Raw genomic sequence first — 13,801 nt, forward strand, 5'->3', positions numbered from 1 at the left:
AGTAGTAAATAATTCAATGAATCATTTCAAAAAATAAACTCCAGAATATGTGACATTTATTTTAATATTGAGTACTACTATTTATTGTTTACTACATCCTGTTTGGCCAGGTGCGGTGGCTCACGCCTGTAATCCCAGCACTTTGGGAGGCCAATCTCTTGAGGCGGTGGATCTCTTGAGGCCAGGAGTTCCAGACCCATCTGGCCAAAATGGTGAAATTCTATCTCTACTAAAAATACATAAATTAACCAGGTGTGGTGACGCATGCCTGTAAGCCCAGCTACTTGGGAGGCTGAAGCACAAGAATCGCTTGAACCCAGGAGGTGGAGGTTGCAATGAGCAGAGATAGCACCACTGCACTCCAGCTGGGGTGACAGAGCAAGACTCCTGTTTAAATAAATAAACAAAGCTGTTTAATGATACTGGCTTTGCTTTTTATTTAAAAATATTTTTATTTAAAAATATTTACTTTTTTCCTAGTGTTTGGCAAGTTGACCTGTACCAGGTCCTTGACACAGCCGAAAAACCACAAACTCTAAGAATGGTCTGAGTTATCTGTGTTCAAGAGAAATCACGCTGAGAAGTCCCAACTATTAAAGTTATTTTAAAAAAGGGTGGCTTGATAAAAACAAGGATAGGGAGCTCCTCCAGCCCTCCTACTACACAATAAGAAGTCCTTGAGGGATGCTGAGGTACTATAAGGTGTGTAGAACCAACTCTAAAACCTTGTCTAACTGCCTCTTCCCCAGTAACCCCTGTACCACCAAAACCATCCTGCAATAGAGTATAAATGATTTGCCCAAGGCTGCAAAATTAGAAAGTGGCCAAACTGAGGCCTTCTCTGTTCTCTACTATTTTGACTACAGTTGAATTTTTTTAAAAAATTGAATTATCTTTCTAAATGTGCAAAACAGTTTACCTGCACAATATGACATGCTAAGAGAAGAAAAGAAAACAACTGAAGTTTGGAGTGGAGGGCACATCTGCCCCTCTAATTGTTCCTGCTGATGTCACTGCTCCTCAGAGGAGAGGAAGGAAGCTGAGCCTTCTTGTTTTGTCTGTAATATTGATTCTATGGCAAGATTTAAGTAAATTCTCTCTAGGACTAATAGTGCAGCAAAGTAGAGCATTAAAAATACAAATTAAATTATAATTATCTATTTCTGAATAATATCATTGATAAAAACTGCCCTTAAAATAGGACATAAATGCTTGTATGCAACTTTGCTAAAATCACGTTTTTACTCTGAAAGGGAAACATAGGCAATGCAATTAAATAAATGAACAAACAGTATTATTTTCTCCATTTGATAGAACAGTTAACATTACATGACCTGGTTATGGTCACAGAGTAAATGAGAGTGTCAAAGTATCATCTAATGTTCTAATTCTAACCTGCTAGAAAGTAAACTCTAGAAGGGCAGGCATTGCCTCTCTTGGGTTCACTGCAGGCACCTAGCACAGCATCATGCACATCACTGGGGTTAATGCTAGTATCAGTACACATGCTCAGAATAAATATTATGAGAGTTAACTGCACTTGATAAAGAAGCCACATAAGTAAACAAGGCTAACTTGTAATGAAGAACTACAGCAGACCCCATTTGTAAACTACAAGTGTTTTCCTTTTAGAAGAATGAAATCTTTGAAGAAAAACAGCCACCCATTTCCAACTGTTACATGGTAGAATGAATCAATCTACCATTATTTTTTTGCTAGCAGACTATAAATACAAGAGTAATCTAGGATATCTGGTCAATAATATAATCAAGTTAATGATTAGTCCACCCTTCTATAAAAATGTTGATTTATGATTACTATATTCATTGTCTAGGCTGAGATACTTTTGAAAATAAAGGGGTGCTATTAATATTTATTCACAAGAATAATGGCAGCTGTCTTAGGCAAACCAGAACCTATAAGGCACTTTAGTTCAAAGTAAAAGTATTCTCTTTTTTTTCTTTCTTATGGCACCTGCAAGAGATCCCCTGCATACGGTGGCCTACATTTCGTTTCTTGCCTAAATTTCCTGACAAAGTGATGTTAAAAATAGAGACAAATTATTAAATACTTACGTGCATATGCATCATCTGGGTATATACAGCAATTTTCAAGTATAGCCCATATTAGGATTTAAAAAGCAGCTGATTATAAAAATGACTTGCAACAATAAAAGCTCAACTATGGGATACGTCAATACCATAGACTTGTCAATTTTTAAGATGACTACTTCCAATTTAACCTCCTTCCCACTACTTAAGAAGAACTGTAGCAGTCACCATCCCATAGTCCCATTTTTCAATCACTGACTTTTATATTCCTTATCACAAATCTTGAGGGACTCTATAGAAAAAGTTGAAGCTTCTTCCCACCAGCAATCAAAACCATACAAACCTCTGTCAGCTGCTTCAGCTGGCTTTTGTTTGTACTTAATTCTTCTGCTAGGATATTCTTTTTCACTTGTAGTTCACAGATTTCCTTTCTTAATGGATTCACTAGTTCATAGAACCGAACCTTGAAAAAGAAATTAAATTAATAAGCAGTCTTAAATCCAAATTACGATTAAAATTTGCTAATTTGTAGTGCTCTCACTTATCAGTAATAAAGAGACATGCTTACAAAACTACAACAAGACAGTCATTAATGGAACCTAGCCACTAATACTTTCTATCAAGCTTTAATGTTCAATTAACTTCCCTCAAGGGCCAGACGATTTATAACTTCCTATCTTTGACAGTCCTTCCTCCCTTCTACTGACACTCCATTACTACTCATCTACTACTGCTCACTCCACACTATCTGCTTGTAAACTTCCGGAACATACCACAAATATTCAGGAGTCTTGCTCTTGCTGTTTCTTCTGCTAGAGAAGTTCTTCCCCCATATAAATGCATGGCTCATGCCTTGTCTCCCTATAGGTCTCTGATCAAATATCACCTTGCCAGTAAAGCCCTCCCTGATTTCCCTACCAAATTTAAAGTAGCACTCCCTACTTCTCACCCATGCTCTTTTCTCTATAGCACCTTTGACATACAGATATTCTACATATTTAACTTTTAAGTTATTGGCTGTGTTGCTCCACTTCGACATAAGCTTCATGAGGGCAGGGATTTCTGTCTGGTTTACACAGTGCTCTATTTCCAGTGCCTAAAAATATGATAAGCACTCAATAAATACTTGATGAAGAGGTAAAGTGTTTATTTTCATCCCAGGCTCTTGGCAAAGCTTTATTTACAGTCCGAAACTCCTTAACAAACAACTGTATTACAAGAATACCATTATTTGGTAAGAGGCAAATCTTAATATTAGCCTTCAACAAAAATAATCTGCATATAATTAAATTAGTTAACGATAATATTGTTTGTGAAAAGAAAACATGTAAGAAGGAATATTAAGAAAACAAACAGCAAAAATATGTGTAACTGCCACCAGTGTGATACTTTATATCTACTGTAAATGAAGCCTCAAAAACAGAATTTGAGGTTATTTGTTTTGGACAGTACACTTTGGACAGAAAAACTGTATCTGAGCCTTAAAAAGAAAAAAAACAGCTGAACAAAAAAGGAACTTCATTTTATCAGACATCACTAATCTGAAAATCTTTTCCCAATGAGAACCAAGAATAGCAACCACCACTAGAGGAAAAACAATAGGTAACATTTTTATGTGTTTACTATCTTCTAAGCACTATGCTCATAAACATTTTACATACACAGTCATAGTCTTTACAATTATCCCCAATAGAAAGGCACTGTTATTATTAATCCTTTTTACAGATGAAAAAATTCAAGCCTTTTAGGGTAAAATGACATCTATATATTAAAAAGCAGCAGTTCTCAATATATGGTTTTGGGACTTCTGGACTCTGGCCCACCCACCACTCTGAGATCCTTTCAGGGAATTCACAAGATCAAAACAACTTTCCTAGTAATTATTAAGATTTTTTCCCCGTTTCATTTTCATTCTCTCATGACTGTTCAGTGGAGTTTGCCAGTGGCTACATGACATATGATGACATTATCACTCTTAAGGCCAATGGAATTGTGTACTTATATATTCTTGTGTTTAAAAAATTTATTAGTTTAAAATTCTAGTATGGTAAATATTAATAGACACAGCTTATATAAACAAACACTCATTGGGGTCCTCAATAATTTTTAGAGTGTAAATGAATGCTGACACCAAAATATTTGAGACCACTGCCATTGATTAATCTTAGCTATTCCAGATTTGCGTAACCAGCACTGCAATCAAGATCTTGAGCCAATCTCTCACCACAAAGTTCTTTCTCATCCTATCCCTTTATAATCACGCCAACTCCTCTCTCCCACTAACCCCAACCAACCTCTGGCAATAACTACTGTGTGGTTTATAATTTTTCATTTTGAGAATGTAAGAAACCACCAGTTCACGATAATTCATTTCTATGGACTATGCAGTCATTAACTTCAGAAACCTATTTATGTTTGACTTTGGAGATCAATGGTCATGATCCTTTAAAATTTGGATTTCAAGACCATTCACCATCCATAGCCATAAAATAATGTATCAATTGGGTACTTCAAAAGTAATTGCTACTACAAAAATGGTAAATTTTAGTCTGAAAATATATGCTGTAGTTAAAAATGGATATGATACTTACAGATACATATTCAGGAATAGAAAGCTGATCTTCAGGAAAAGCTTTTAATTTAATATATTGGTCTTCTGTCAACTCAAAGTCACGCAGGTTTCGACGAACATCTCCAGCTTTTTCTCTTAGCTGAAGATTTGTCTCTTCCAGTTGTTTCTGTCTCAATAAAATGGTTTCCATTTCTTGTTTCATTAATTCTTGATATTTGCTACATTAGAAGAGAATTTATAGCAGGCTTTGAAAAAGTCTTTGAGATTTAATTTTCTCACAGTTTCCTATTTATATCAACATAAAATTAGGAAATGAGAAGCCTGACAGTATTATTTACTTACTCCAGCAAATGCTTACTCATAGTAACCAGTTAAATATGAAACGACAATTCCATACTAATTATTAAATGTGTAGCCATATAAATTATTAAACAGAGAATTGATATTCTTAAAGAATAACTTTAGAAATTCAAATCATAAAATTATGCATTTCTTCTGCTTAAGGTTTAATGTTAAACATCAAGGACTCTACTTACTAATTTTCATTTCCCTTTTATCCTGATACTTCAAGGATACCTCTTTAAGACAGTAACACTGAACCACCATAAAGTATTCACTCAACCAATAAGGTAATGAAAACAGTAATCTGCACATACTCATCATTCTCAAAGAATACATGTAGCAGACATTATTGTTAGTTGTCTACTGAAAGACTGTGATCATGAAGGGACAATCTGATATTATTAGTCCGTTCTCATGCTGCTAATAAAGACATACCCAAGACTGGGTAATTTATAAAGGAAAGAGGTTTAATGGAATCAGAGTTCCATACGGCAGGGGACACCTCACAATCATGGTGGAAGGCAAAGGAGAAGCAAAGGCACGTCTTACATGGTGGCAGACAAGAGTGCTTGTGCAGGGGCACTCCCATTTATAAAACCATCAGATCTTGTGAGACTTATTCACTATCATGGGAACAGCATGGGAAAGACCACCTCCATGATTCAATTACCTCCCATCAGGTCCCTCCCATGACATGTAGGAATTATGGGAGCTCTAATTCAAGATGAGATTTGGGTGGGGACACAGTCAAATCACATCACTGATTTTCCCGTTCCCTACTGTATCAATCCCATGAACAGACAAACATGCTGTTATTTCAATCTTAAAACAAATGAACAAACAAAACCACAACTCTTGACCTCATTGCACTTCCCCGTTTGTTAGCCACCCCTTGGAGCAAACTTGCTCAAAAGTTGTCTATACTTATTGTCTCCAAATCCTTTCCTCTTAAACCCATGATGATCATATTTTTACTGTCTCTAATGAAATCACAATGACATCTAAATTGCAAATGATCAGTTCTTAGCTCTTGTCATCCATGATCTAATGATAGAGTTTGACACAATTCATTTTTCTTTCCTTGATACATTTTCATCACTTGGCTTCAAAGACACCATACTGTTCATTTTTCTTCTATTTTACTGTGGTTTCTTCTCAGTCTCCTTTTCTGCTCTGTCTTAATGTTGGAGTACTTGGTCCTCTTCTCTGTCTGTATGCACTCCTCCTTGGGGAATTCTTTTAGTCTCATGACTTGAATACTGTCTATACCCTAATGATCCCCAGATTTGTACCTCTACACCAGACTTTTCATATACCTCCACATGGATTTCTAACAAGAAAACTCTAACTTAACATGTCCCAAACTGAACTCCTGATTTTTACTCACAAAAACTTTTTCTACCATGATTTCCTCCTTCTTAGCTGACAGAAATTCCATTTTTTCATTTGTTCAGGCCAAAATTTTTGATGTAATCCTTGACTCCCCCTTTTCTCGTAAGCCCCACATTGAATCCACCAGCTCTGCCTCCAAAATATATTCAGAATCCAACTTTTTTTTTTTTCCCACCATCAGATATCTTCTTACAATAGACTCCTAACTGCCCTCTCAACAGCATCACTGAATCTGATAGGTGTCTTACAGAATTAGAGTAGAAGACCTATAATCGAATGCGGTGGTTCTCAAAGTATTGTTCCTTGACCAGCAGCATCCGCATCACCTGGGAACCCGGTAAAAACGCAAATTTTCACGACCCCTCCCAAATCAGAAACTGAGGGTGGGATCCAGTAGTCTTTTTTAACAAGCCCTCCAAGTGTTTCTGACACATGCTAAAGTTTGAGGTCCACTAATCTAATGTAATAGTGGCTGATAAAAAGGTCTGATAATTTTTTACAATATCAGTTTAGTAAAATCTTAAAAAGGGAAAATATACCTATTTTACACATTTACCTGTAACTAAAACATAGAACTAAACAGAGGTATGCTTTGATTTTGTGTAAATCCAAGTTCAATTTCTTTACAATGGCATGAGATCCTAAAAGATACTTAGGAAGAAATCAGTGAAGGTATCTTCTGTGGATTTGATATTTGCTCTCAATCTTAAAACTTGTGTTGCTTATATTTAATTTCATAATTTTTTTAGTTCCTTTTATTGAACCTTTCCAAAGATTCTGATTGTTTATATAATTTTTAATTACATTACATAATTGCCATAGGCATATTTAAGCTTGATAAGCCCACAACTGAGCTACAGAAAGTATGCAGGAATAAGAGAAAGTACTTCAAGCCAGGAAAGTCCAAAGGGCCATGAAAATCAATCAGTATGTTGAGTAAAAGAAGAAAGGTTAATGGTGGTCAGTTCAGAGAGCTTCCTTTGTCATATATGGTTTATACTGACCAAATGTTTGTTGAATGAATGTTGAATTTTGAGTTTCTGTATTTTATGTATTGTATCAAGTATCCTACTTTTTTTGTGGTCTAGGTGTAAAAATAATTGCTATCTCTGACTTAAAATTTCTCTATTTTAGCTTACAATCACAAACATGAACAGGCAATAAAATTACTTTTAATTGCTAACTAGATATTGTTTTTTTAAAAAAACGTTTCTTACCTGGCATCTTTCTGTTGAAAAGCCAATTGGTTGTCTAATCTCAATGTTAGTAGCTGCTTCTGGTGAAGTGCGTCATTAAGTTTCTCCTCCAACTCTTCAATCTTAATAAAGAGAAAAAGATCAATTACATGTTCAATTTTCAAATTTGTCATAAAGAAAAACTTTCAGTTTCAATAATAAACATATTTTAAAGACACTTAAAAGAAACAGACTAACAATGGATAAAGGGACCAGGCACAGGGGCTCACGCCTGTAATTCCAGCACTTCGGGAGGCCAAGATGAGAGGCTTACTTGAGCCCAGGAGTTCGAGACCAGCCTGGGCAACAATGTGAGACCTCATCTCTACAAAACAATTTTTTAAAATTAGCTGCATGTGGTGGTGTGTGCCTATAGTCCCAACTACTTCAGAGGCTCAGGTATGAGGATTGCTTGAGCCCAGGAGATTGAGGCCGCAGTGAGCCATACATAATCTTGCCACCGCACTACAGCCTGGACAACAGAGAGAGGCCTTATCTCAAAACAACAATAACAGAACACAAAATAGGATTGAGATTTTTTTGAAATGGTTGTATCCACAAAGGCTGTTATGCTATAGTTTGAAACTGCTGCCTCATAAATTTTTTTTTTTGGTCAAGCTGTCATTAAGAGTTCTTTTTTCCTCTCTCTTAATTCATTCTCACTGAGAAGCTCACTGACCACTGGGATTTCATGTTGGTGCCTTGCTCAAGCAATTATTTCCAAGTCAGGCACTGAATTTATATTCCAGATCTACATACCTGACCACTACACATCTTCAATGGATCATTACAAAGGTGATATTATAAACATCCAAAACAAAAGGAATAATCAACCTCACCTAATCCTGTATTCCCCGTATCTCTGGCCTCTAAAGCAACAACAACAAAAAAAGCACAAAAAAACCTGACTCGTGTTTGATACCTTAGTTCTCCCTAACTCCTGATTCTGATCAGAAATCAGTATTTTGTTGTTGAGTTTACTTCAAGAATAGCTGTCAAAACAGTATCATCCTCTTTAATACCTACTGAAAAGTCTTCAGTTAGACCCTTATCATCTCTCACCTGGACTATTGTGAAAGTTTCTTCATTGGTTTTCCTGCCTTCAGTTTTTGTGTTTGTTTTTTAAGATGGGGTCTCACTCTGTCACCCAGGCTAGAGTGCAGTGGCACAACTTTGGCTCACTGCCACCTCCTCCTGCCAGGCTCGAGTGATTCTCCTGCTGTAGCCTCCCCAGTAGCCAGGATTACAGCCAGGCCCCACCACACCCAGTTAATGTTTGTATTTTTAGTAGAGAAGGGATTTTGCCATGTTGGCCAAGCTCCAACTCCTGACCTCAAGTGATCAGTCCACCTTACCCTCCCAAAGTGCTGGGATTACAGGCATGAGCCACCGCACCCGGCCTCCTGCCACCAGTTTTGTCAATCTCCAAATCTATATTCCTTTATCTTATGTTTTAAAAATGCTCAAAAATTTATTTTCCGCTGGGTGCGGTGGCTCAGGCCTGTAATCCCAGCACTTTGGGAGGCCAAGGTGGGCGGATCACTTGAGGTCAGGAGTTCAAGATCAGCCTGGCCAGCATGGTGAAACTCCATCTCTACTAAAAAAAACACAAAAATTAGCTGGGCATGGTGGTGGGCCCCTGTAGCTCCATCTACTCAGGAGACTGAGGCAGGAGAATCACTTGAAGCTGGGAGATGGAGGTTGCGGTGAGCCAAGATGGCACCACTGCACTCTAGCCTGGGTGACAGAGCAAGACTCCGTTTCAAAAAAACAAATTATTTTCCTAGTTTTAAATTCTTCAGAGGATCCTGTCTTCAGAATAAATTCTAAACACTGTGGCATAATACTGTGGTATTTCTTGATCTAGTCAACCACTTTTGTCACTAGCTTAAAAGGAAACTCCATTTCAGCCCAAATAAGTGCTTGCCATCCCTCAAGTACGCTGTGCTTTCTCAAGCACTTGGATTTTGCTCTTAGTCTATTTAGAAAATTCCTTATTCCCTTTGCTTCAACCAAGACAATTCCTGTTTTTGGGCCAGGTGCGGTGGTTCACATCTGCAATCTCACCACTTTGGGAGGCTGAGGTGGACGGATCATGAGGTCAGGAGACCGAGACCATCCTGGCTAACATGGTAAAACCCTGTCTCTACTAAAAATACAAAAAATTAGCCGTGCGAGGTGGAGTCCTAGCTACTCAGGAGGCTGAGGCAGGAGAATCGCTTGAACCCAGGCGGTGGAGCTTGCAGTGAGCCGAGATCATGCCACTGCACTCCAGCCTGGGCAACAGAGCGAGACTCCGTCTAAAACAAATGAACAAACAAACAAAAATAGATGAATTTCACAGCCAACCCATAATATATGCAAGTGAACCCCTCCTCTTGCATTGTCAAGTCCCTCTTCTCTACCAAATCATTCTATCATCAAGCAAATGCTCCCTTGATCACATCATTGTCTTTGCTACAGCACCATTTCTCTGCTGGTCTTCAGAGCAAAACTGCAATATAGTTTTTACCCCATACTATTCCAGTGAAACTACTCTTGTTAGAATCCATAATGCCCTGTCCATTGTTTTTTTCTACATATTTATCTTATTTGACAGCATGGCTTGCACTCTCTTTTAGCTTCCATGATACTCTTCTCTAATTTTATTAACTCACTAAATACTCTTCAGCTTTCTAGGCTCCTCAGCTGGTTTCTCTTCTGCTACATCATTTCTGAATGTTGGACTACCCCTTTGACTTACTTTATAGCCCTCTGTTCTCCCTAGGAAATATCATACAATCCCATGGCTTGAGATGTCACCTATATGCTAATGTATATTTCTATCTATCTATCTATCTATCTATCTATCTATCTATCTATCTACCTACTTACTATCTATCTATCTATCTATCTATCTATCTATCTATCTATCTACCTACCTACCTACCTATCTATCTATCTATCTATCTATCTACCTACCTATCTATCTATCTATCTATCTATCTATCTACCTACCTACCTACCTACCTACCTACCTATCTATCTATCTAAGAGTGTGTGTGTGTGTGATAGACTCCTATCTGTGTGTGTGTGTGTGTGTGATGGATGCCTCCTAAACTCTAACTGACAATTACATTTAGGAATCTATAAGTTAACATCTTCAAAACTGAACTTATTAATGTATTTTCCCTCCCAGATCAGTTTTCTCCCAGCCTTCCATTCTTATATATGGCCCCAGTTAAATAAGCCAAAAACTTAGGAATCTAACATTAGGCAACAACCTAATAACTCTACTGCTTCTGTCTTGTCTGTCCTTAGTCTATTATTTTAGTGCCATTTTGAATACAGAAATCAGGACATGTAACTCTAACCGCTAAAATTTGCCAATAGCTTTTCTGACTATAGTCTAAAGCAAGAGTTAAAAAATGGTGATAGGCTAAATCCAGCCTATGAGGAAAATCTGATGGAGCACACGTAGCCTATAAAGCGTAAAATATTTTCTGTCTTAGCCATAAAAAAGAGGACCTCTGTCATATTCATTGGCATACATCCAGCAACATCTCAATAAATAACTTAAATCAAAATAAAATATAAAATAAATACATTCTTCATAATTACTATTTCCCAAATCAAGGATACTGCTATATGTTGAGCATCCCAAACCCTAAAATCTGAAATTCAAAATGCTCCAAAGTCTGAAACTTTTTGAGCGTCACTATGACACTCAAAGGAAATGCTCAGTGGGCCATTTTGGATTTCAGATTTTCAGATCTGGGATGCTCAACTAGTGTAACACAAATATTGCCACATTAAAAAAAAATTCAAAAATCTGAAATACTTCTGGTCCCAAGCATTTCAGATAAGAAACAACCTGTATCACAAGGAAAAACACACACACACACACACATTTTTTTTTAGAGTTTCAACTTTTACAATTTCAATTAACTTCTAAATCAACTCCCATACCTCAGGGACAAGCTGGGAAAGGGATCCATTTCCCAGGTAATAAGGAACCCACAGATCTCTAATGAGAGATAAACAAAAAGAGTTTCGGGCATTTAAAAAAATTGAAAGAACTCAATTCTGTGGCTCAAGCTGTAAACCCAGCACTTTTAGGGGGCCAAGGTGGGAGGACTGCTTGAAGCCAGGAATTTGAGACTAGCCTGGGCAACATAGTGAGACCTTATTTCCACAAAAAATTAAAAAAATTAGCTGAGTGTGGAGGTGCACGCCTGTAGTCTCAGCTGCTCAAGACTGAGATGAGAGAATTGCTTTAGCCCAGGAATTTGAGGCTGCAGTTAGCTGTGATCATGCCACCACACTCCAGCCTGGGTAACACAGTGAGACCCTGTCTAAAAATTTGAAAGGCAAGAACAGAGAAGAGGAAAGGAATAAAGAAGTACAATAAGGAAGGAAATCTAGGCAGCAATAGATGGAAATAAAAGTGTAAAGCTAACAATTCTCTAGTATCAGGAAGTTTGGCCCGATTAGCTACTCTTCTGAGTAGCTTTTTTACATTCTTTCAGTTAACAAGTAGCTGAGTGGGAAGTGATTTTAAAGTTTTCGTGGACCTGCTTGTTCTGTTTTTAGACATGGAGAAATCAAATGAATATGGCCAAGACTATTCCTAGTACATAAAGCCATGTATCCATAAACATTTGTATTGCTGCCATAATGCGGTGGGACACATTAGATTCAAATATTTTCTAACTAAAAAGATTTTGATGGGTGGAAGAAAAAACTTACTTGCCTCCCAACATCAAACCTTCCCTTCTTTCTAATACACTCTGGTTTTTATTAGTAATAACATGCCCAGTTAGCTTCCCATCCTGTGTAGGAAGGGGTGGTCATGCTATTTAATATTAGTCAACTGAGGCCACTGGCTTGAACTTCTGGAAGAACTCTTTAAAGAGGATTGACTCATTTGGCATATGCCCCCTTTTCCACTACTCTTCTCCTTATTATTGTCTGTTACATGTACACACTATTGGAGGCAGATGAGCTATCTTATGATTTCAGGTGAAAAGCACATGTTAAAAATAGCTGAGGTTGAAAGGAGCCTGGGTTCCTAATGCAATCAGGGAGTAATCATATGAGGTCTACTAAATTACCTATTTTTGGATTTTTGTTATACCAAAGAAACAAAATCCTTCTCTTGCTTAAGCCGTGGTTTCTAGGTTTCTGTTTCCAGCAACCACCATTTTCCAAGTCTCTGGCATTAACTGCTGAACTTAATCCCTGAAGCCCTGGGCAGTTGGTTCAATCTCTTTCCAAAATAGAAATACCTATATTATTTATTAACAGTTGACTATTCAGGACTACTTAAATGCTTCCAATGACAGGAAGTTCAGAAACTTAAGATCAGGCGATTTCAATGTTAATAGCAGTAACAGGCTTACGTTGGGCAGAAATCTACCTTTCCTGTGACTTCCAAGCATTATCATGGAGTTATAGTCTAGTGAGGAAAATGTATTTTTCATAACGTTAGCAAATGATGCTCAATAAGCTTTGGTGAATGAATGACCAACTAAAAATACCATACTTTCAAGACCTAGGCTTTAGGTTTCCTGCCCAGGCTAAAAAGTGTATGGCATGGCTGGGTGCGGTGGCTTCACACCTGCACTTTGGGAAGCCGAAGTGGGTGGATCGCTTGAGGCCAGGAGTTCAAGACCAGCCTGGCCAACATAGTGAAACCCACATCTCTACCAAAAATAAAAAAATTAGCTGGGCGTGGTGATACGGGCCTGCAGTACGAGTCACTCGGGAGGCTGAGGCACAAGAATCGCTTGAACACAGGAGAAGGTTGTAGTGAGTTGCTATCATGTCACTGCACTCCAGCCTGGGTGACAGAGTGAGACTCTGTCTCAAAAAAAAAAAAAAAATTAAAAGAAAAAAGTATATGGCGGCACTACCAAATTGAGCCCCTTTCTTCTTTGCTTAAAAATTCAAAGAGGGGGGCAGAGCAAGATGGACGAATAGGAACAGCTCCAGTCTCCAACTCCCAGCACGAGTGACACAGAAGACCGGTGATTTCTGCATTTTCAACTGAGGTACTGGGGTCATCTCACTGGGGAGTGCCAGACAATCAGTGGTGGTAAGCTGCTACAGCCCAACCAGCGAGAGCTGAAGCAGGGCGAGGCATCGCCTCACCTGGGAAGTGCAAGGGGGAAGAAAATCCCTTTTCCTAGCCAGGGGAACTGAGACACACAACACCTGGAAAATCGGGT

At 37.9% G+C, this 13,801-nt stretch overlaps 1 protein-coding gene across 4 annotated transcripts in view; it reads right to left on the minus strand.

Annotated features, from left to right (window-relative positions):
- The window catches only part of PIBF1 (progesterone immunomodulatory binding factor 1), a 267,479-nt gene that overhangs the window by 240,317 nt on the left and 13,361 nt on the right, over window positions 1-13,801 (minus strand). For all 4 annotated transcript variants that reach the window (XR_002725238.2, XM_023186443.1, XM_023186434.2 and 1 more), the window contains exons 3-5: window positions 7,575-7,675; window positions 4,643-4,841; window positions 2,395-2,514 (exon numbers count right to left, since the gene is read on the minus strand). Coding sequence is in view for 3 of the 4 variants with exons in the window: in XM_023186443.1 (XP_023042211.1) it covers window positions 2,395-2,514; window positions 4,643-4,841; window positions 7,575-7,675 (420 nt within the window). In the remaining variant the exon portion in view is untranslated. The remainder of the gene's footprint in view (window positions 1-2,394; window positions 2,515-4,642; window positions 4,842-7,574; window positions 7,676-13,801) is intronic.

This window comes from Piliocolobus tephrosceles, chromosome X (assembly GCF_002776525.5).
Source record: "Piliocolobus tephrosceles isolate RC106 chromosome X, ASM277652v3, whole genome shotgun sequence".
NCBI classification, from domain to species: domain Eukaryota; kingdom Metazoa; phylum Chordata; class Mammalia; order Primates; family Cercopithecidae; genus Piliocolobus; species Piliocolobus tephrosceles.